The following is a 23540-nucleotide window of genomic DNA, read 5'->3' as shown; positions in this document are numbered from 1 at the left end:
TGCTTTTGACAGCTTTATGACCAAGTAGCATCAAAAAACATTAAGAAAGTTCATCAGCCTTGAGCTGTGGTGTAGATCGCAGACGTGTCTCAGATCTGTCAGGGCTGTGGATGTGGAGTACCTAGGCCAGCAGCTACAGCTCGGATTCCACCCCAAGCCTGGGAACCTCCATATGCCGCGGGGTGTGGCCCTTAAAAAAAAAAAGAAAGAAAGAAAGAAAAAAGTTCATCAAAACAGCGGCAACGAGTCAACGGATACTTGCCATCTCATTTTGGGAGGAATTTTTAAGTCCTGTTTGGTTGTCATTCTACAGGGATTGCAAATGAAAGTCAAAACAACAAACCACTACTTTTATCCAAAAATCCTACTTCAAATGGGACTTTGGAATGACCATTTTCAGTTTACTGGGTGGGCCCTTAGCTAAAAAGTCTCACTCAAGAATATCCATATACTAGTTTTTCTACTGCCCCACTCAGTCCAGGTCCCAACATGGAATTGACGAAGTAATGCCATTGTAAGCCTGCGGAGCGGCGGAAGCCGATTTCCCAGCTCAGGATGGAGTTGGTTGCCGGTCTGGAAAACCCCAACGAGGAAAACAGCCCGGTGTCCAGGCCGCTGTCTGCTTGGGAGAGCTCAGAGGGCTAAGGGCAACCGGCCCACCACCGCCCAAGTGCCTGGGGATTGCCGCCGGGGAGTTTTTGAGGGCAAGAAGAGATGTGTTAAGTCGATGTTTATGGGGAGTCCCCATCCTCCCTCCCGCATCACCCCGGATGAGTCGCCCTCCCCTCCCGTCCCTGGGCCCGCCTCTCACGCCCGCGTCGGCCGCCAGCGACCAGCTTTGGCTGCTTCTGCGGATCTCTTCCACCGACCAGGGCCGCTCCCACACGGGCTCCGACGCCGGCGCCCGCTCCTGGTCGGGGGTGGTCTGGTTCATCTGCAGCGGGAAGGACGAGAAGAGGGGCTGAGCTCCGGGAAGGCAGAGGGGGCCGGGGCCCAACCCTCCCCCAACCTGCCACTCTCACCATCCTCGCCGCGCAGCCTCACGGGCTCCAAGGGCCCGCAGGACGCACCCGCTGAGCCTGGAAGGTCTCTGGAAGCCGAACTTCTCAGTGGTGCCTCAGGCACGTGACTGTAGATCACATGACCCCGGCGCAGGTGACCTGTCCCTCATGTGACCGGCAGTGGATGGCTGCCGGACTGCCGGAAGGAAGGTGCAGAAGCCGGCTGGGGACACTAGACCTCTTCTAAGAGGCCTGTAGCCACATGGATGGACCTAGAAGTTATCATACTAAGTGAAGTAAGTCAGAAAGACACCTATCATATATCACTTATATGTGATATATGTATGACACAAATGAGCCTATCTATGAAACAGACTCACGTTCATAGAGAATTTGTGATTGCGGAGAGGGGTCCGGAAGGGATGGCTGGGGAATTAGGGATTGGCAGATGGTGACTAATGTACGGAATGTGTAAAAAACAAACTTCTATTGTATAGCCCAGGGAACTATATTTAATATCCTGTGATAAACTTTAATAGAAAAAGAATATGAAAAAATGTGTGTATAACTGAATCACCGTTATACAGCAGAATTTGAAACATTGTAAAGCAAATAACTTGAATAAAGTAAATTTTTAAAAATCTATTTCACTAAAAGAAAAAAAGGCCTGCAGCCCGGCTATGGTGGCGGGAGCTGGAGAAAGGAAGGGTGCAGACGCCAGGGGGAGCTGAAGGGGTGCGTCCGACCGGTTGCACTTAAGCTAGAGGGCAGTTGGCAGGGTGTGATCAGCCCGGAAACGCCTGGCAGCGACGTGTGTTTAGAGAGAAGGGCCAAAGGGAGCTGTGGGAGAACCAGCCTAGGAGTTTTAAACGTTCCAGGCAGTGGGCAGAGGAAGAGCTCGCTGCCGCATCTCTTCCTTGCTGCATCTCTGCTGCCTGTCGCGGGGTCAGCGCACAGGCGCCCAGATTTACTGGATAGTGACTGTTTAAAATCCTTTACTCGTTAGCCAGTGCCCTCAGATTCAAGTCCAAACTCCTCATATAACAGGCAAAAGCCCTTTAATATCTGATTCCTGCCTACGAATCCTTCTTCAACGTGCCCAGCTTCCCCACCAGCGTTCTGCGACCCCTCACACTTCCTTGAAGTTCCCTCTGCGGAGTCCCTCTTCCTCCAGACCAACTTACTTTTTAAAATGAAGATCCCCATTTCTTTCCCATTCTTTTTCGGTTTTGTTTTTTTGTTTTTCTTTTTTGGCCACTTCACAGCATGTGGAGTTTCTAGGCCAGGGATCAGATCGAGTCGCAGTTGCGACCTAAGCGCAGCTCTGGCCACCTGGGATCCTTTGGCCATCCTGGGATCCTCTATGGGCGGGGGCGGGGGTCAAACCTATGTCCCAGGGCTTCCAAGACGCCCATGCCACAGTCGGAACTCCATTTCTTTCCATTCTTATGTGCCCATGGGCAAGTTATTTTAATCCTTATGAGTTTTCCTCCTCAGTAAAAGGAAGTTACATGTTTTGCAGGAACTGTGGTAACATTTGTAAACAGCACAATGCCTACCATACTGTGAGCATTAAACATAGATTTTACCACTTCCTCAGTGGCCTCTGTTTATCAAACTCTTGAGCTTTCCATTGTTTTTGCCTCTGTCTCTCTAGTGAAGACTTCCCTAATTATCCCAAGGATAATTTTAAATGCCCCCCTCAGTTATTTTCTAAGGGTTCACACAAATATTCACCCTAGACTATCAAAAGTGTATTGTAATTTACTTATATCCTTTTTAATAATAATGTCTAACATTTATGAAGCACTTATAATGTATCAACTGCTTTATATGTATTAATTCATTTAATTCTCACAATGACTCTGTGAGGTGGTTACTGTTATCCCCATATTTTACAGTGGAGGAAACTGAGGCACAAAGAGAATAACTTACTCAGGGTTGGACAACTAGTAATGAAGCAGAGCCAGGAACCTACACCATTAGCCACTATGTTACACTATAGCTAGTCTTAGTTTCTTAAGAGAACTTCATTGTTGGTTTTTTGTTTGTTTGTTTGTTTTTGTGGGGTTTTTTTTTTAGCAGCGCCTGCAGCATATGCAAGTTCCTGGGTTAGAAATCAAACCTACACCACAGCAGTGACCCAAGCTTCTATAGTGATAATGCCAGAACCTTGACCCACTGCACTGCAAGAGTACTCCAGAACCTTATTTTTAAATTGCAGTCTACCAACCTCCTAGCCCTTCTCCAACATTCATTAAAAATATATATATGATTTGACCGCTAGCCTGGGAACTTGCATATGGCACAGGTGCGGCCCTAAAAAAAAAGGCAAAAAAAAGTGGGTGGGAGTTCTTATCGTGGCCCAGAGGTAATGAACCTGACTAGTATCTGTGAGGATGCAGGTTCGATCCCTGGCCTAACTCAATGGGTTAAGGGTCTGGTGTTGCTCTGATCTGTGGTGTAGGTCACAGATGCAGCTTTGATCCAGCATTGCTGTGGCTGTGGCGTTGGCCGGCAGCTACAGCTCCAATTCAACCCCTAGCCTGGGAACTTCCTCCATGTACTGTTGATGCAACCCTAAAAAGACAAAGAAAAAAAACGTTTTGTTTTGTTTTTGTTTTTAGTAAATCAAACCACTTTAAAATTTGGTTGGCAAAATTAAGATGAGCCGGTTACCAAACACATCTTACCTAACATCATCATGGGCAGCGTCAGTGGCCATGTGTATGACTCTGGGCTCAGTGTTGTTAAGATTAACAACCTTAATCTACATGCCTATTCTCAAAGATGGAATTACCCTGGATTACCCACACCCTGGACCCTGTCAGCTGAAAGTTTCCAACTTCTAACTCCGAACTGTAATAGAGCAGCCTCCTCTTAAACTTTCAAGTCTCTCTCATTCCCTGGTCTGTTTTCTGCCAACCCAAGCATCATTTTCTCAGTGCCCCTCCTCTTCATTTCACCCTCTTTATTTCCTTACCTGTTTTGCTAGAGCCCATATTAGCCTTCAACTTCTTTTGACAGTCCTTTAATGTCCTCACCTTATATTTCTGACACATAGTTTCTGCTAGTTCCTAGTTGTGAATCACTCCAGCTGTGCCTTTTCTCCTTTCCTGAACCTATCTTACTGAAGGAAATCACTACAATTTCATATTCTGCAAATTTAGCTGGACCCTCAACACTGATTGGCAGCCCTTTACTTATAATTGATTTATATACTTATCCTTGAATATCTCCCTTCCATAACTTTACCACCCTGTTCAAACTATCCATTCCACTTGCCTCTGCTGAAGAAAATAGACTTCTACTTCTCACCTCAATTTAAAATATTTCTGTGGAGTTCCCATCGTGGCGCAGCAGAAATGAATCTGACCAGGAACCATGAGGTTGTGGGTTCCATCCCTGGGCTTGTTCAGTGGGTTAAGGATCCGGGATTGCTGTGAGCTGTGGTGTAGGTCACAGGCGTGGCTCAGATCTGGCGTTGCTGTGGTTCTGGCGTAGGCCAGGGGCAACAGCTTTGATTTGACCCCTAGCCTGGGAACCTCCATATGCTGCGGGTTCAGTCCTAAAATGACAAAAAAGTAATTAATTAATTAATTAATTAATTAATTATTTCTGTGTCTACACCTTCCATATCTCATACAGTTCTTTCTTTGCACACAACATAATTCGATTCGTGAACTCAAACGAAACAGTTTTGGGGAAAGATTTTGCAGAGCTCATAGAACTTAAGGAAAGCCAAACAAACGCTGATCTTGGGAAGAGCATAAAGCAGAAGTACTTAGGACAGTCTCCTTTGAGCTACTGTCATCAGAAGGACTCAGTTCCAATCATTTTCCTTCTTGTGTTTCTCCTCTGAAGTATCACATTCCTGAGACAGATAGAATCTCATTAGTTTCCCTAAGGTCATATTCCCACTCTAATTTGTTTTTCTTCCAAGACCGCAGAGAATGGAGAGAAGCAGGCCCCAAACAAAAACGTGGGACTGTTGCTGAAAGCAGGAAGAAGGGATGCTAGGCAAACAAAAACAGGCTGCTGCCTCAGCTCTTTTCTTCCAGTCTCTGGAGAAGTTGTCCCCCCTTTTGCCCAGGGCCAGTGACCACCATGTTCTTGATTGAGCCTTTCCTACTTCCCTTAGGATAGTGCTGCCTTGAACTCCCCTCCCTGTGAGTTCAGTCTTACTCTCTTCACTCTTCATTTCTTCTATAGACCTTTTCAAATGTTTTTGTGTCATTCTTTGTATTGATCTTTTTTGCATGCTAAAGAGATCTAGCCCTGCTATAACCATGCCTGAGAATTCAGATAAATTCCTATCATAGTAGCCATCCTCTTGCTATCCTTATGTGATTAAAACCAGTGAAAGTCCTAGAGAATTTTTCCTGCCAGATATGTGCGAAGTCAACTAAATCAGGGAGATCTCAGGCCCAGAGCCTTAATCTGAGCTTCTCAAACTTAGTGTTCCCAGGTGTCCCCCAGAGATCTTGTTAAAATGCAGATTCTAAATGAATAAGTCTGAGATGCGGCCTGAGACACTGCACTTATGACAAGCTCCCAAGTGATTCCCAGGCTTCTGAAACTAAATGTTATTGGGTGAAAGAGCCAGGCTAAAAGTTCCCTGATGAGAGTACAGCTCAATGGTGCCAGCCTTGACAGCCAGTGTGTCTCTATGTCATATTCTAAGTGATTAAGAAAGAGCTGTCACAGGGGAGAGAGGCCAGAACTTGCTTCTGGAGGCCCCCATGGAGGCAGGGAACTGGACCCCAGAAATTATGTAGTGAATCCTTGATAGGAGTGGGGTGTATTGGGGCCAAACTGCCTGGGTGGTAATGAAAGAAAAGTGCTTAGGCTTAGAAACTGAAATGGCCCTCTTTTGGACTGTTGGCTTAGGGAGGCCCAGACCTAGCATGACTCCCCACAGTTTCCTTGTAGCATCCTGGGTAAACACACCACAGGGGATAAGGTGAAGGGTCTGCCCAGACATCAGCCCAGTCACCAAGCCAGTGCTAGCTCAGGGAATCAAGCATTAATAAGGACAATACACCAACCACTTCCAGGTTCTAACAATCAAGTAATCAGTCAACCACTGCATTAGGAACTTCAAAGGAAAGAAATAGAGGGATGGAAAGAACCAGTGGTACAATACTATAAAAATTCAATATTGTAAATTCCAAATGGATCCTGCAGATTATAATGAACAGCTGGGGTTTCATAGTATTCAGAAAGTTCTGAGGGCTATAGTGGTCAGAGAGAGGAAGAAAGGAAACACATTGGACTTCGCAATTGGAATTTTGATAATCAGAAAGAATTGTTTTTGATGTTGTATAACTATTTCCCTTTTACAACATCATCATGTTAGAAGAACTCTAATCAAGTTTTCCCAGATTGCTAAACAGATTTATAAGCAATTGATTTGAAATAAGAGAGAAATTTAAAATAGCAAAATGGATCAACCCGAGGCTGATTTGGAGGACTTCCGACCATATTTGCCAAAGTGGCAACTTTCATTTCCAAAGTGGAGGAGGTCCCTCCTTTTCTTGATGTACCTCTGGAAAGTGGATAGCTCAAGGGAGGCCATAGAAAAGTTTTAATAGTCTAGAAGCTGTAGTGTTCATTGTGTCCCTGAAACCTGAAGTATAATTCTTCTAGCCTGCTTACATAAAAGACCTCTTTCCAGCACACATACAGACACGCAGAGCTTCGCTTAGCAGAGTGCTAGTAACCTACTTATGCAAGAGTGGGTCGCACCCATCCTTAGTCCTCAGCTGGATATGGCAGCCCCCTTTCCTTCTTTAAGATTTCAGTATCTGGTGAGTACTGTGGGGTGGAAGGGAGGGAGAGGAGAAGTCATAGATCCTATTGTGCAGAAGCTGATGAACCACTTGTGCCTATGCAACCCATTGTCTGAATGCCTAGCTAGTCTCCATTAGCAAATCTGCCATCGATGCAAAGACAAGCACATCCAGAGGAAAAAGAACTATAAACAGACTCATTCCATAAGAAATATGCAAATAATTTCTTTGAAAATAAAATCAGACTTTACAAATAAGACTAAACCCCTTGCATCTACCCTACCCCAAACACTCCCCCCAAACCAACACACACCACTCATTCTGCTCTACATTTCATCTCCTCAGAGGTGATCTTAACTATGAGTCTGATGTTTAAGCTTTCAGAGCTTTTCCTAGGTGTTTTTGTACCTATCTATCTATCCGCCATATTTATGTGTTTTTACGCATATAAACCAATTCTGTACTTTTCATTCTGCAAATTTCTAAATATTCACAGTATGCTTATCCACATAATAGCAAAAGAATCTAAATTATGCTTTTTAACTACTGCAAAGTATTTGTAATATGAACATGCTATTTTAGTCATTCTCCCACGTATGGACATTTAGGTATTCAATACCTCACTGTTACAAGCAATGCTGCTAGAATATCCTTGACTATACTTCCTTGTACATCTATGCAAATGTTTTGGTCTTAATAGATATGCTAAATTGCTCTCCAAACTTTGCCAATGTACATGCTCAGTGGTGGGTTATGAGGATAACTGTTTGCCCAGTCTCTTAACTAACACGTGCTATTATCAAAATTAAAAATATTTGGAGTTCGCTTTGTGGCTTAGCAGTTAACAACCCAACCAAGATCCATGAGGATGTGGGTTCAATCCCTGGCCTCACTCAGTGGGTTAAAGATCCAGTGTTGCTCCTGTGATGTAGGTTGCAGACACAGCTTGAATCCCGAGTTGCTGTGGCTGTGATGTAGGCCTGTGGCTGTAGCTCTGATTTGACCCCTAGCCTGGGAACCTCCATATGCTGCAGGTGCGGCCCTAAAAAGCAATAAATAAATAAGTAAATTAAAATGTTTGCCAATCTGATCAGTAAAAATGGCATCTCAATGCTATTTATTTTTATTTCCTTGATAACTGATTGAGTATCTTAAACTTATCATAATTTTAATTTTCTTTTAATGGTGTTTTCATACAAATCTCCCATTTTTTATTCACCTAAATCTTTTTTCCTATTGCACATTTAGTCTACGGCCATACCACCCTGAATGCACCCTATCTCGCCTATTGCACATTTATTATAGTCAATCATTTGTGTGCATTTAATCTTATTATCTTACTTTGTGTTAAAAGGCCTCTTTTTCCTTTTTCTCCCCATTCCTGGTTTATCTCAAGTTGATTGGATTTTCTTAGTTCCATCATTTTTCCTCCATTAGTTTGGAATTTATACATTCCATTCCTATTTTTCTAAGAGTTCCTCTTGATTTTTTTATATCCACACATCAGGTTACACTTGCCTAACAAAATCTAAAAGTAATCAGTATGTATATATTTTTACCAACTCCCCTGTTGATGTCATCCAGAATTCTAGTTCTAAATTGTTGTTTTAAATATTTTAGGATATCTTTTGAGTTTTTTCTTTTCAATAACTTGAGCTTTAATTTTCAGAATCTCTAACTGGTTCTTTTTCATAATTCTTTGGTTTTATTTTGCCACATTGTTGAATATATTAAATGGACTTATTTTAATTGATTATGTATAAGAGCTTCCATTTGCTTATTTTGTTACCTCTCTTTCATGGTAGTGGCATTCGTCAATCACAGAGACTTTTTTATTGTACACTAATTTTCTGGTTTAGATTTCTCCCACTTGACTCAGAAATCAGCAGAATTCCTATGTAGACATAAACTTAGGTTACCTGGGACTTTGGCTTCTCCTGTGGCTGCCTATCAATTTTTTTCTTTTGGGAGGCCTCACTGTTTGTTTCTGTACTTTCAGGCACCACCCCCTTCATGATTTCAAGCCCAGGCATGAAGTCTAGTCATTTATCTCCTTTATCTGTTTATCATTTATAGGGATTCAGCACTGAGGGGGGTAAATTTAAGACTAGTTTTATTTCATCATCTTAAATCCCTAAGTTACACTTTTAAGCTATCTCACCAAAAGTTTTGTTCTTTACTTAGGAGAGTAGAGAATATCAGACATGGACTCAGATTAGGGGTGTGTGTGTGTGTGCATGTGTGTGTGTATGTGTGTGTGTGTGCGCATGCAATGCTGTAACATTTGAACTTGTTTCTATAATGTATTGCAATAATGTTTTAGTATCAGTACACTAAATAATTCATTTTAATTTGTAATAAATCAGTCTCAGTCTGGAATCTCCCGTTTTTTTAAATGGAACATTAATGTGTATAAGAGGTGCTCATAAGAGTAGCTGACAAAGAATTCTAAATCTTGTGATAATCTGCATGTTTTTTGATGTGAATGTTGTTGCGTGGCCCAACCTAATATACAATTCACAGAGCCAGTTCCGATAGCCCCCTCCTTGTCTCTCATTACAGTGTGCAATGACAAGAATAGGGACTGTGTCCTCTGAGTCCTGAGTTTCGTGTGTAAACCACGGGTCAGGTTCCACTAGAAGATATCTTCTTTGCCTTGGCTGTAAATCTTAAGTCCTTTGCCAAAGGACTTTTAGATAGTAACATGATGCTTCAAAAAGAGATGCACTGGAGTTCGCATCAAGCCTCAGTGGTAAGGAACCTGACCAGTATCCATGAGGATGAGGGTTTGACCCCTGGGCTAGTTTAATGAGTTAAGGACCTGGCATTGCTGTGAGCTGTGATGTAGGTCGAAGACAAGGCTTGGATCCTGAGTTGCTGTGGTTGTGGTATAGGCCTGAAGCTGCAGCTCTGATCTGACCCCTAACATGGGAACTTCCACATGCCACTAGTGTGGCCCTAAAAAGAAAAAGGGGGAGAGAGAGAGAGAGATGTACTTCCCTTGTATGCTGGGACTGGCTCTATAGTTTTCTTCAATGAATTTTTTCTCTTTTGAAATTAAGAAAAGATTTTAGGGATTTTGTCTTGTTGAATGTAAGAAATAGATGTCATTTTATGAGTCTTTGTCTAAGTTTTGAAGAGGAGTTTTTTTTAAGTTTTTTGCATGTAATCAGTATATAACATTTTATTAGTTTCAGATATATAACAATGAATATATAAAATATTTTTGTATTTTGCAAAATGACCACCACAGTGGAGTTCCCATTGTGGCTGGGGGAAAACCAATCCGACTAGGAACCATGAGGTTGCAGTTCGATCCCTGGCCTCACTCAGTGGTTCAAGGATCTGGCATTGCAGTGAGCTGTGGTATAGGTCGCAGACAAGGCTCATATCTGGCTGTGGCTGTGGCATAGGCTGATGGCTACAGCTCCGATTAAACCCCTAGCCTGGGAACTTCTATATGCCGTGGGTGCAGCCCTAAAAAGATAAAAAGACCAAAAAAAAAAAAAATGATCGCCACAGTAAGTCTACTTATCATCCATCACCATACATAGTTGCAAATATTTTTCCTTGTGATGAGAACATTTAAGATTTACTCTCTTGGCAATTTTCAAATGTAAAGTAAGTTGGGGTTTTTTTTGTTGTTGTTTTGGTTTGGCTTTTTTGTTTGTTTGTTTTTTGTCCTTTTAGGGCTGCCCCAGTGGGCATATGGAAATTCCCAGACTAGGGGTCTAATCTGAGCTAAAACTGCTGGCAGCACAGCCATAGCAACTCAGAATCCAAGCCCAGTCTTCAACCTACATACACCACAGCCACAGCAATGCTGGATCCTTAACTCTCTAAGGGATCAAACCCAAATCCTCATGGATACTAGTTAGATTCATTTCCGCTGCACCACAACGGGAACTACCAAGTATTATTCGTTACAGTCACCATGCTGTACGTTACATCCTGTGACTTATTTGTTTTATAACTGGAAGTCTGTACCTTTTGACCTCCTTCACCCATTTCTCACACTCCCCACCCTCCATATCTGGCAACCAGCAGTCTGTTTATTTTGAAAAGGAGAGTTATTTGTTTGGTTTGGGTTTTGTTTTTATATTTCACATTTAAGTGACATCATACGATATTTCTTTTCCTGGAGAGGAATCTTTATAACCTGTTCTGACAAAATGGAGATAAAAAACATCCGCATTTCTGTATCTGTCTTTTTTTGTTGTTGTCTTGTTTCCTTTTATCTCTTTCTTGATCTGTGAATACTGTACCATCTTTATCTCCTTGTTCTTATCTTCTCCTTTTCCACCTGGGTCCAAATTCTCATCTCTTTAGACTTTTTTTTTTTCTTATTTTCTGACCATGTGTGAACCAGAAAAATAATTATAGAAAATGATTTGTGGAAAAAAATAAAGATAATTTAAAATTTTGTTTTAATGGAAAAGAATAAAAATCATTAAAAATTTTTAAAATAAAATAAAAAAAGATTTGTTGTTTTAGCTAATATAAATGTATTATCCCTCTTTTCATTGCCAAGCCAATGAATTAGAATTTTTACTATTCCTTCACTGTAAAGACAAAAACAGAAACAAAAAAACAGCACTCTGCCAAAACTAACAGAATTCTTCCTTACAAATTTTTATTGGATTATAATATACCTACAGAAAATAGTACCTTTTGTAGCTATACAGCTCAATTAATTTTCACAAATGGAACAAAGCCGTGTAACTGTACTTAGATCAAGAAACAGAACAAACACCCCAAGAACCCCTCTTCTGTCACCATCCAACTCTACCAAGACTTCTAATGACATAGATTAATTCTAGTTATTTTTGTGCTTTATGTCAATGGAATGGAATGTCCTAGTTTCAGTTCCCTTAGGAGTTGACCCTGAGACAAGGACTTTAGAGCACGTAGTTTACTGGGGAAGTAGAGTGAACACTAGGCAGGGAGTGAGGAAGGGAGACAGAAGAGGGAAGGCAGCAGTCCACAAAGGGCATATTAAGAATCACATTATTGGGAGTTCCCGTCGTGGTACAGTAGAAACGAATCTGACTAGGAACCGTGAGGTTTCGCTTCGATCCCTGGCCTCGCCCAGTGAGTTAAGGATCCATCCCTGGCCTCGCCCAGTGAGTTAAGGATCCAGCGTTGCCGTGAGCTGTGGTGTAGGTTGCAGACGCAACTCGGATCTGGCGTTGCTGTGGCTGTAGCATAGGCCAGCAGCAACAGCTCTGATTAGATCCCTAGCCTGGGAACCTACATATACTGCAGGTGTGGCCCTAAAAAGACAAAAAAAAAAAAAAAAAGAATCACGGTATCACAGTGGGTGACTGGAGCCTACTCCTTTGGGAAATCTCTGGAAGTGTGCTGCAAAACACACTTCTCAGAATTATCTCACTCCAGGGGGGAGGAAAGACCTGGCATATTCTTATAGCCAATTACCTGTCTCTCTAATGTCTTTTCCTGCTCCAGCATCCCACCCAGGATCTCCCACGGCATTCAGTTGTTGTGTCTCTTTAATCTCCTTTAATCTGAGATAGTTTCTGCAGCTTGTTTTCTTTTTCCTTTTTCTTTTTTTTTCCTTTCATGACCTTGTTGGTTTTGGAGAGTACTGGCCATTTTGTAGAATGTCCCTATTCTGTAAAATTTAGGTTTGTCCACAGTACTTCTAATTTTAAAATGAAGAAACTGAAGCACAGAGAGGGTAAATAACTTTCTCAAGGTCACACAGCTCACAAATAACAGAGCCAGGGCTTGAATCCAGACCAACTGGCTCTTGGGTGCTAGTTCTTAACAACTAACCAATGGTGAATTCTTAGACTGCTTAACTGAACTATTTTATGTCACAAAGAGATAATACTGTTCCTATCTGGAAAAAAAAGTTTTTATTGTTTTCACTTACATTAGAAAAGTAATAAATATTGATAAATTGACTAGTGTTTTTTAAGAACTCAAACAGTGCACAATTATGTGCTGCATACTTAAGAGTACAAAAGAAATCATGAGCTTTAGCAGTAACCCACCATCTAATAAATGATTGAGTGATCTAAATTCACAATATATTGTGATGCATAATGCTACAGTCAGTTTATTTTAGAATTAATGCTTTATATACCCTAATAATTCATTGTTTTAATAATATAGTATATGTAAAAATAAAAACTACATGCAAAAGTTTCATTAATGGGGAGAACAAGATTTTGGGGGCCTCAGTTTTCTCATCTGAAAAAAAGGACAGGAATCCCTATTTCACAGAGTTACATGCAATTAATGAGATAATAGATGCAGGACTTTTGACACTAAAAACCTCACAAAATTGTTGAAAGAAAAACAAGTAAATTGAAACATATCCTATGTTGTTGGAATGGAAGACTTAATATTGTTAAGATAACAGTACTACCCAAAGCATTCTACAGATTCATGTAATCCCTAGCAAAATTGCAATGATGTTTTTTTTTAGAAATAGAAAAACCCATTTCCTATCCATGGAATCTCAAGGATAGGAAAAATAATCTTTGAAAAAAGGCAAAATAATCTTTAAAAAGAAGGACAAAGTTGGAGGGTTCACACCTGTTGATTTCAAAGCTTACCAGAAAGCTACAGAAATCAAAACAGTATGGTATGAGCATAAGGACGGATACCTAGACTGATAGAATAGGATGGAGAGCCCAGAAATGAATCTTCACATATATGGTCAAATGATTTTTGACAAGGGCGTCCAGACCATTCAATGGAAAAAGGACAATTTTTTGGTATTGGGAAAACTACCATCAGTGTTAGGAAAACTGTATATCCACATCCGAAAGAATGAAGCTGGGCCCTTACTTTAAGCCACATACAAAAATTAACTTAAAATGGACCAAAGACTTTTACGTATGACTCTGGCTCTGTCCCTGCCATAGCTTTGTTCCTTTAGAAAAGGCTTCTGCTGGGGGCCCTCTCCCATGGATACAGTGCTCCCTAAATTCTGGAAATGGGTCTCACTGCTTACTCCTGAGGCCTAGGGGTGAGAAATCCGCCCTGTTACTGGCAGTCTCTGGGAACATTGTCTCCTGTAACCTGTGTACACCTTTGTAAACAGTCACCTTGCTAAATGTCATACCACAAGTGTGCAATCTATTGTGAGGGAGTAAGAGGACATACTGGCATGGGAAAGAGAAACAGCTTCTCTTATACGCCAGATACGTTAGTTTTGCATTTTATCTTATCCTCACAAAAACCTGGTGATGAAAATTCTATCACCTCTATTTTCCAAGAGATTAAACAGTTTCTCTAGATCCCCAAATAGTGAAGAGTTGGGATTTAAACCTATCTTCCTAAAAACAAAACCCATATTCTTTCCCTTGTAAGAGCTGAAGGTGTCATGCAAAATTCACTTCCATCTGTGTTGCAGAATTCTTATACATTACATAACTCATATCTGCCATGTAAAGTTCCACATAGAAATTTGCTTTGTAAATTTTCTTTTCTTTTTTTTTTTTTGGTCTTTTTGCTATTTCTTTGGGCCGCTCCCCCAGCATATGGAGGTTCCCAGGCTAGGGGTCGAATCGGAGCTGGAGCCACTAGCCTACGCCAGAGCCACAGCAACGCAGGATCCGAGCCTCGTCTGCAACCTACACCACAGCTCACAGCAACGCCGGATCGTTAACCCACTGAGCAAGGGCAGGGACCGAACCCACAACCTCATGGTTCCTAGTCGGATTCGTTAACCACTGCGCCACAACGGGAACTCCTGTAAATTTTATTTATTTATTTATTGTCTTTTTTTGGGGGGGTGTGCACCTGCGGCACATGGAGATTCCCAGGCTAGGGGTCAAATCAGAGCTGTAGCCACAAGGACTCCAGATCCGAGCTGCCTCTTCTTCCTGTACCATGGCTCATGACAATGCCAGATCCTTAACCCACTGAGCAAGGCCAGGTATTAAACCTGCATCCTCATAGATACCAATCAGATTCATTTCTGCTGAGCCACGATGGTAACTCCCTGTTTTGTAAATTTTAGATTTAATTTTTTAATTAATTTTTTAAATTGTTATTTTAAAATTTTAGAATTCCAGGAGGAAAAATATATATCTGTTAAGAATCTGGAATGCGTCTCTCTTTCTGAGGAGAACTATGTAACTTGCTTTGTTTTTAACCTCCCTGGAAACCAAGTTCTAATTTTAGGTATTAACGGCCCTCTCACTCCCATGAACTCTTATTTCCTTATCTCGATTTGCCATTTCTATTTGATTAGCTTAATTGTATGACCTTTGTTTAAGGTTCCTTTAGAATCCCTGTGGGGGGAAGTATGAAATTAATCATATATTTCAATTAGCTTTGCCCAATTTTTTGCTGATGACGCTGACATCTTAAGGATGGCACTAAGTGGGTCAAAATTGGGTGTAGGCCACTGCCGGGCATGAGCCAGTACCAGGGTAACCGTCTCTATGTCAGGAAATCATCAGAGCTATCATTCTTTACAAACTCTTTCTATTGTTAATATGAACTTCAACTACCGTGAGCCAATGATTAATTAAGGAAGAACCAATATGTACATACCATGTTTTAAATCTAAAATAGAAATATAAACATGCAGTGATGCATCTAAGGAATTTCCTTCTTCTTTCATCAAATCCTGTTTGCCCAATATATCTCATGGGAAACCTGCCATACAGATAAGAAGTCCCCGGAAGCCCCAAAGTTAGTATTGTGGCTGACACGTTTGAGAAGATGCCAGCAATCTCATGCCACCATCCAGATATGTTCTAGCTGAAAGATAGTGGAAGTTTGTATGTGGGAATTGGAAGCACAAATTTCTCTTTCTATTGAGTCAGTTTCTTTCAACAATACCGATCCATCCCTTGAAGTCAAAGCACGGTGTCAATTCCTGGCTCCAAAATTCCACAGAATCTGACATCTGAAAAGGCAAAACATTTCTTTTCCTGAAGTGTAGTTGATTTACAATGTTATGTTAATTTCTTTTTTCTTTCTTTTTCTTCTTTTTCTTTTTCTTTCTTTTTTTTTTTTTTGCCTTTTCTAGGGCCACTCCCATGGCATATGGAGGTTCCCAGACTAGGGGTCTAATCTGAGCTGTAGCTACTGGCCTATGCCACAGCCACAGGAATGTGGGATCTGAGCTGTGTCTACAACCTACACCACAGCTCACGGCAACGCCGGATCCTTAACCCACTGAGCAAGGCCAGGGATTGAACCCGCAACCTCATGGTTCCTAGTTGGATTCATTAACCACTGCGCCATGATGGGAACTCCAAATGTTATGTTAATTTCTGATGTACGACAAAGTGATTCAGTTTTACACACACACACACAAAATGTTTTTTATATTCTTTTCCATTGCGGTTTATCACAGGATATTGAATGTCATTCCCTTTGTGTACAGTAGGACCTTGCTATTTATCCATTCTGTATATAACAGTTTGCATCTGCTAATCCCAAACTGCACTCCATCTCTCCCCTACCCCCTTGGCAACCGCAAGTCTATTGTCCATGTCTTTAAGTCTGTTTCATAGATAAGTTCATTTGTGTCATATTTTAGATTCCATATACGAGTGATATCATATGATTATCTTTCTCTTTCTGACTTACTTCACTTAGTAGTTTAATCTCCAGTTCCATTCATGTTGCTACAAATGGCATTATTTCATTCTTTTTGTGGCTGAGTAATATCCCAGTTCTTTATCCATTCATCTATCAGTGGACATTTAGATTGTTTTCATGTCTTGGCTATTGTGAATAGTGCTGCCATGAACATAGGGGTGCATGTATCTTTTTGAATTATAGTTTTGTCTAGGTATATGCCCAGGAGTGGAATTGCTGAGTCATATGGTGCAGTTCTATATTTAGTTTTCTGAGGTACCTCCATATGGTTTTCCATAGTGGTTGTACCAATTGACATCCCCACCAACAGTGTAGGAGGGTTCCCTTTTCTCCACACCCTCTCCAGCATTTGTTATTTGTAGATTTTTTAATGATGGCCATTCTGACCAATGTGAGGTGGTAGTTCATTGTAGTTTTTATTTGCATTTCTCTAATAATTAGCAATGTCGAGCATCTTTTCATGAACACTTTTCTTTCAATACTGTGCTTGTGTGTGTGTGTGTGTTTCAAAGAGATTTGTCTGTAATTGGAACTTAATTGACCCAAAGAGCAAAAAGTAGAAGCTGCCAACCTGCATAGGAAGAATCCACCACAGCTACGGAGGAGCTCAAGGGTGGGCTGAAGGGATGTGGAACAGGCATTGATTACATCTGCAGCAATTTAAGAAAAAAATTGTCGACCAAGGAACAATGCTTCTGGGGTCTTGCAAAAACTTGGGTGGAGGCCTATGGTGGACAAAGAGTTGTACTGTCCATTATACCTTCCACTCCCCTCTTCCCCTTACTCCCACCTACTCACCCCCATCCCCCTCATCAAAGAAGAACTTGCCGCTGGGCTGCATGGAATGTGATCAGTAGGTGGTCCTCCAGCTATCAGATCCTTCAAGGTACTTGGTCTTTTAGGGTGACCATGGGTCACCCAAGGTTGCTGTCCTCCCAGAAGCCTCATCCAGCAAGGAGGTGAAGCAGAGTCCAATCATTCCAGTCTGAAGTGGACACTCTGATGGGCATTGGTCTGTCTGGAGTGCCCTCTGGTAAGCTAAGGCTTTGCTTCTGCCCTCTCTGCTTTTGTCCCCTTCCCTTCACAGGGATTAATACCACACATCTAATAAATATCACACATCTCAAACTCCATCTAAGTGACTGCTTTTGGAGAACTCAACTTTTAACAAAACCCACCATATTCCTCTCCCTACCGTTACACAGAGCACAAGAGAAACTTTTCCCCCAGAAAGACCTGCCTTCCCAGAGTCACTTGTATTCTTCAAGACCAGGCACTTGGATAAATCACACTCTAAGTTAGCAAATACCACTGCTCTTTGGCTTCTTTTAATTATAGACTCGGCCGTTAGCCCTGATGTTCCTAGGTGATTATGGGCAGCCCCTCAATGCAGTAGGTCCTCTCTCCTGGAAACAGGGCAGGTATCCCAGGCACCTTTGTAAGAACTAGACTCTTCTTCAATTATTGCTGGAAACCTAGCCCCAATTTAAAAAAATGTTCCTGGTATTGGTTGCTGACAGAGATCCCATGAGGCACAAGGCATGGAATATAGACATAGTCATGCTTTTCTCATCCTACTCACTCTGAACTCATTGTACCAAATTGGAGCACAGTCCAGAAGGTTTGCTTAGCACCTGTAATGCTCCAAAAATACATACTAGATATAATTGCAATATGATTTTTTTTTTTTGCAGTATGATTCTGATTGAACAAACATCAGGGCCAATGGCACTTGTTGTTTCTGGATATTAGAACTCAGTTAAGGAGTTCCCGTCGTGGCGCAGTGGTTAACGAATCCGACTAGGAACCATGAGGTTGCGGGTTCGGTCCCTGCCCTCGCTCAGTGGGTTCACGATCCAGCGTTGCCGTGAGCTGTGGTGTAGGTTGCAGACGTGGCTCGGATCCCGCATTGCTGTGGCTCTGGCGTAGGCTGGCAGCTCCAGCTCCGATTCGACCCCTAGCCTGGGAACCTCCATATGCCACGGGAGCGGCCCAAGAAATAGCAAAAAGACCAAAAATAAATAAATAAGGCCAGAAATTTCATTTAAAAAAAAGAATCTCTATCCATATCTTGATATCTTAATCTTACATCTTAATCTTTCATCATCTTGACATTCCATAAATAAGCAGTTGAGACTATTACCAACAGAGGCAGGAAAAAGAGCATTTGATTATTTTCTTCTTGGCTCGTCTCTTCATCTTATAGATACTCGTCATTTCGGGGTTTTCAGAACTTGCTAGTTAGTTTTCTAACAGTTTTCCAAGGCTCTAAGTGTTTAAGACTTCAAGTAGGTTTTTTTATACCACTTAAAAAAAATCCACATGCCTTTCCCTAACTTTGAATATAGCTAAAACAAGTAATTCCCTTTATATACATCCTGATGGGCAAGCTAAAGAACCACAGCTATAATTATTTAAAGACGTTGTAGGAGTTCCTGGTGTGGCTCAGTGGTAACGAATCCGACTAGTATCCGTGAGGAAGTGGGTTTGATCCCTGGCCTATGCTCAGTGGGTTAAGGATCCAGTGTTGCCACGAGCCGTGGTATAGGTCAGATGCGGCTTGGGTCCCACGTTGCTGTGGCTGTGGCTGTGGCGTAGGCCAGCAGCCACAGCTCCAATCTGACCCCTATCCTGGGAATTCCATATGCTTTGGGTGTGGCCCTAAAAAGACCAAAAAGTAAAAATAAAGAGGCTCTAAACCAAAGAGGGCTGTAGTGCCCCAAGACATAAGGGGATGTAGGCCAAGAGAGGAGGATGTAGCCCACAGATGGGGATCATTAGGGAATTTTATGAGAACAAAGGGCCCAGGCTCAATCAAACAAGCGGCTTATAAATGCTCCCACCCTAGACATTATGAGCCCTTAGAGAATTGGAGAACCAGGACACAGACAAGGCCTGGCAGGAGACAGAAGACTCTGACACTTAGGAGACCCAGTGTTGCTTGTGTCAATCCCATTTTAGCATCTGTTTTTTAAAATATGTTCACCTGTTCCTTCCTAATCATTCCTATTTTGCTAAGTGTTCCCCATCTGACAGAGCAATAGAAATGTAGTGGACAATATGTTTGGTAGTATTCTTTCCTTCCCAAGTTTTTTTTTTAATTTTGAAAAATATCAAATGTATATCATCTAGATTCCCTAGTTAACATTTTGCCACAATTACTTTGTGTCTCTGTCTTTATTTTTTTGGAAGCAATTTGATGCAGGTATCATATCACTTTATCCCCAGATACTTCCATTTGTATCTCCCAAGAACAAGGATATTCTACAACATAACTATAATTAGTTATCATACTCAGGAAATTCAATATTGATAAAATATGATTACTAAACATACTGTATTGTCTATATTCACAACTGCCTAATTGTCCCAAGCCTTTTTTTTTTTTTTTTTTTTGATTTTTATGGCCATGCCTGTGACATGTGGAAGTTTGCCAGCTAGGGGTCAAATACGAGCTCCGGCTGCCAACCTATGCCACAGTCACAGCAATGCCAGATCCAAGTCATGCCTGGGACCTATATACCACAGCTCACGGCAACCTCAGATACTTAACCTTTAACCCACTGAGTGAGGCCAGGGATTGAACCTGCATCCTCATGGATACTAGTCGTGTTTGTAACCCATAGAGTCACAACAGGAACTCCCTGTCTCAATTCTTTCTTTCTTTCTTTTTTTTTTTTTTTTGGTCTTTTTAGGGTCACATTTACGGCATATGGAAGTTCCCAGGCTAGGGGTCGAATTGGAGCTGTGGCTGCCAGCCTACACCACAGCCACAACAATGCAGAATCTGAGCCACACCACAGCTACACCACAGCTATGGCCACACAGGGTCCTTAAACCACTGAGCGAGGCTCGGGATTGAACCTGCATCGTTATGGATGCTAGTCAGATTCGTTTCCCCTGAGCCACAATGGGAACTCCCCCAATTCTATATAATGATTTTCCCCTAATTTTGGATACAGTCAGGGATCAAATATTGCATTTCTGTGTCATGCTTCCTAATAGTGATTTGTTTGGCTTCCAGCCTGAGAACTGAACCATGTATATTGCCTGATGACAACTGCATCTCATATTCACTGCAATTCCCCACATTGGTCTCTGTAATCAACAATCACCCTGTTTCTTCAAGCCAAACCCAAAGCCTTCTTTGTACTTTATCACCACCACTCCCACTCACAGCCAATCAAGGAAAGCCCCCAAAGCCCAGGATCCTCTGTAGCTGTTCCTTGGGACTTTCTTCACTTCATGCCCACCCTGCTCCAGTTCCACAATTGCATCAGCTCCCAATCTTGGATTGCATCTCTGAGTTTAGGACCAGTTTTAAGGCCCTTGAACTTGGTGTGATACTCGGTTTCCTTGTCTTTGGCCATTGGCAAAACTCAGATTTTCTGCCCTGACTTTTCCCTCATTTGTTCATTCCAAATATTAAGTTGAATCCCATTAAGTTGAACCTGCTATTTTTGTAGGTTAAAGACAAATATTTCATGTCATTCAACATTAAAAATTATTCTTGGGTAGCTCAAATACATAGGGACCCAAAAGCTGGCACAAGACACTTTGGCCTGCACTGCAACAAGATTGGTTCCCAACTTAGTATACAATTTGTTTCAACTTTGTTTTTCCAAATGTCCAATTATTTTATTATACTCCTTTTGTAACCCTGATAAATCCCTTTTTGTTCTTTTTCAGAATTATTTGGGCTACTGATGCTTGTTTCTTTTCCCAAATGAACATTAGAATCATCTAGTACCAAAAATATCCTGTAGATGTTTTAAACATAGATTTATAGATCAGCTTAGGAAGAACTTACATCTCATGGTTTTGAATGTTCCTATTCAAGAAGAGAACATGCTTTCCCATTTATTCAAGTTATCTTTTTATCCCTTGGTAGAATTACTTCTTAATAAAAACTTTATTGAGATATAATTCAAATACCACAAAATAAACTGTACAGTTCACTGGTTTTTATTATACTGAGAGTTGCCCAACTATCACCACAATCAATTTTACAACTATTCAACCCTCAAAGACAAACTCCATACCCCTCAGCTACCACTCCTCTAACCTCCTTTCTCCCACCTCCTAGCAACCACTAACTGTTTTCAGTCTCTATGATTTTACTTATTCTAGATATTTCATATAATAGAATCATATAATGTATGGCCTTTTGTGACTGGCTTCTTTTCAATAAGTATGTTTTGAGGGTTCAACTTTGTTACATGGATCAGTACCCCATTCTTTTTTATTGTGTGATTAAATTTTCTTGAATGGATATACCACTTCTTTTTTTTATCCATTCAACAGTTGATGGACATCGGAATTGTTTCTGCTTTTTAGCTATTAAGAATTATGCTGCTGGGAGTTCCCATTGTGGTGCAGTGGAAACAAATCCAACTAGTATCCATGAGAATGCGGGTTTGATCGCTGGCCTCACTCAGTGGGTCAGGGATCTGGAGTTGCTGTGAGCTATGGTGTAGTTTGCAGACACAGTTTGGATCCCAAGTTGCTGTGGCTGTGGTGTAGGCTGGCAGCTGTAGCTCTGATTCGACCCCTACCCTGGGAAAATTTGTTTAGAAATATTTGTTTGAGTATCTATTTTCAAATATGGCCTTTTTGCCTTTTCTAGGGCCGCACACACAGCACATGGAGGTTCCCAGGGTAGGGGTTGAAACGGAGCTATTGCCGCCAGCCTGCACCAAGCCACAACAAATCGGGATCAGAGCCAAGTCTGCAAACTACACCACAGCTCATGGCAACGCCAGATCCTTAACCCACTGAGCAAGGCCAGGGATCAAACCCACAACCTCATGGGTCCTAGTCGGATTTGTTAACCACTGAGCCACTATGGGAACTCCCTATTTTCAATTGTTTTGATTATGTACTTAGGAGTGGTATTGCTGGGTCATATAATAACTCTATATTTGACATTTTGAGGAACCCTTGAGATGTTTTCCGAAGCAGCTACACCATTTTATTTTCCCAGTAGCCATGTATGAGGGCTCGAGTTTTTCTGCATTCTTATCAACAGGTGTTTTCTGTCTTTCTGATTTAGCCATCCTAGCGGGTGAGAAATGGTATCTCATTGTGGCTTTGATTTGCATTCACCTGATGACTCCTGATGTTGAGCATCTTTTCATGTGCTCATTGGCCAGTTGCATGTCCTCTTTGAAATGTCCAAGTTATTTGCTCACTTCAAAGTGAGTTATTTGGATTTTTACTGCTAAGTTGTTGATACAAGTCCCTTAATAAATAGATTATTTACAAATATTTTCTCCCATTCTGTGGGCTGTCTTTTCACTTTCTTGATGGTATCATTTGAAATACAAAATTTTAAATTTTGATGAAGTCTAATTTGGCTATTTTTTCTTTTGCCTCATGTTCTTGGTCATATCTAAGAGGAACTGCCACCCAGTTCCTGTATTTCCTCATCTATGGCCAAGTTTGCTATTATCTGTCTTTTTTTTTTTTTTGTCTTTCTGATTATAGCTCTCCTAGTGGTTGTGAAGTGGTATCTTACTGTGATTTTGATTTGCATTTCCCTAACAACTAATGATGTTGAGCATCTTTTTATGTGCATAACCATTAAGAGGACACTTTTAAAACTTTTTATTTTGACATAGTTTCACATTTACAGAGAAGTTACAGAATAGCTCAAAAAAGTCCTGATACCCTCCACCCATATTCACCCCAACTCTTAACATTTGATCCCACCTGTGTTATCACTTCTTCTTCTGTCCCTGTCTCTTTCTACATACACACACATGCACACGCACACAATTTTTTGTTTTTTTGTTTTTTAGGGCTGCACCCATTGCATATGGAAGTTCCCAGGCTAGGGGGTGAAGCAGAGCTACAGCTGCCAGCCTGCACCACACAGCTCAGATCCCCAACCCACTGAGTGTGGCCAGGGATCAAACCCACATCCTCATAAATACTAGTTGGGTTTGTTTCTGCTGGGCCACAATGGGAACTTCTGCACACAATTTTTTGGGGAGGAAACTGAGAGTAATTTGCTTAATATGCCTCTTTATCCATGAGCGGCTGTGTGCATTTCCTGAGAACAAGGACTCTTTCTTAAATATCACCTCGGTACATTTATCAAAATTAGGAAATGTAACATTGATAAAACAATGTTATCTAACCCACAGTCCAT

The 23540-nt window shown here is 41.4% G+C and overlaps 2 protein-coding genes across 9 annotated transcripts in view; one reads left to right on the top strand and one right to left on the bottom strand.

Moving 5' to 3' along the window:
• LOC125117088 (WASH complex subunit 2A-like) overlaps window positions 1-1143 on the bottom strand; it is a 59588-nt gene extending 58445 nt beyond the window's left edge. For all 8 annotated transcript variants that reach the window (XM_047762871.1, XM_047762875.1, XM_047762878.1 and 5 more), the window contains exons 1-2: window positions 1023-1143; window positions 812-934 (exon numbers count right to left, since the gene is read on the bottom strand). In XM_047762871.1, the coding sequence (XP_047618827.1) occupies window positions 812-934; window positions 1023-1025 (126 nt within the window). In that variant the 5' untranslated portion in view covers window positions 1026-1143. The remainder of the gene's footprint in view (window positions 1-811; window positions 935-1022) is intronic.
• Window positions 1144-1184: 41 nt separating this feature from the next.
• MSMB (microseminoprotein beta) overlaps window positions 1185-23540 on the top strand; it is a 48552-nt gene continuing 26196 nt past the window's right edge. The window contains exon 1 of the mRNA XM_047762879.1: window positions 1185-1297. The gene's annotated coding sequence lies outside the window, so the exon portion shown is untranslated. The remainder of the gene's footprint in view (window positions 1298-23540) is intronic.

The sequence above is a fragment of the Phacochoerus africanus genome, chromosome 15 (assembly GCF_016906955.1).
Source record: "Phacochoerus africanus isolate WHEZ1 chromosome 15, ROS_Pafr_v1, whole genome shotgun sequence".
Classification (NCBI taxonomy): Eukaryota; Metazoa; Chordata; class Mammalia; order Artiodactyla; family Suidae; genus Phacochoerus; species Phacochoerus africanus.
This window is presented reverse-complemented; position numbering and strand designations above follow the sequence as displayed.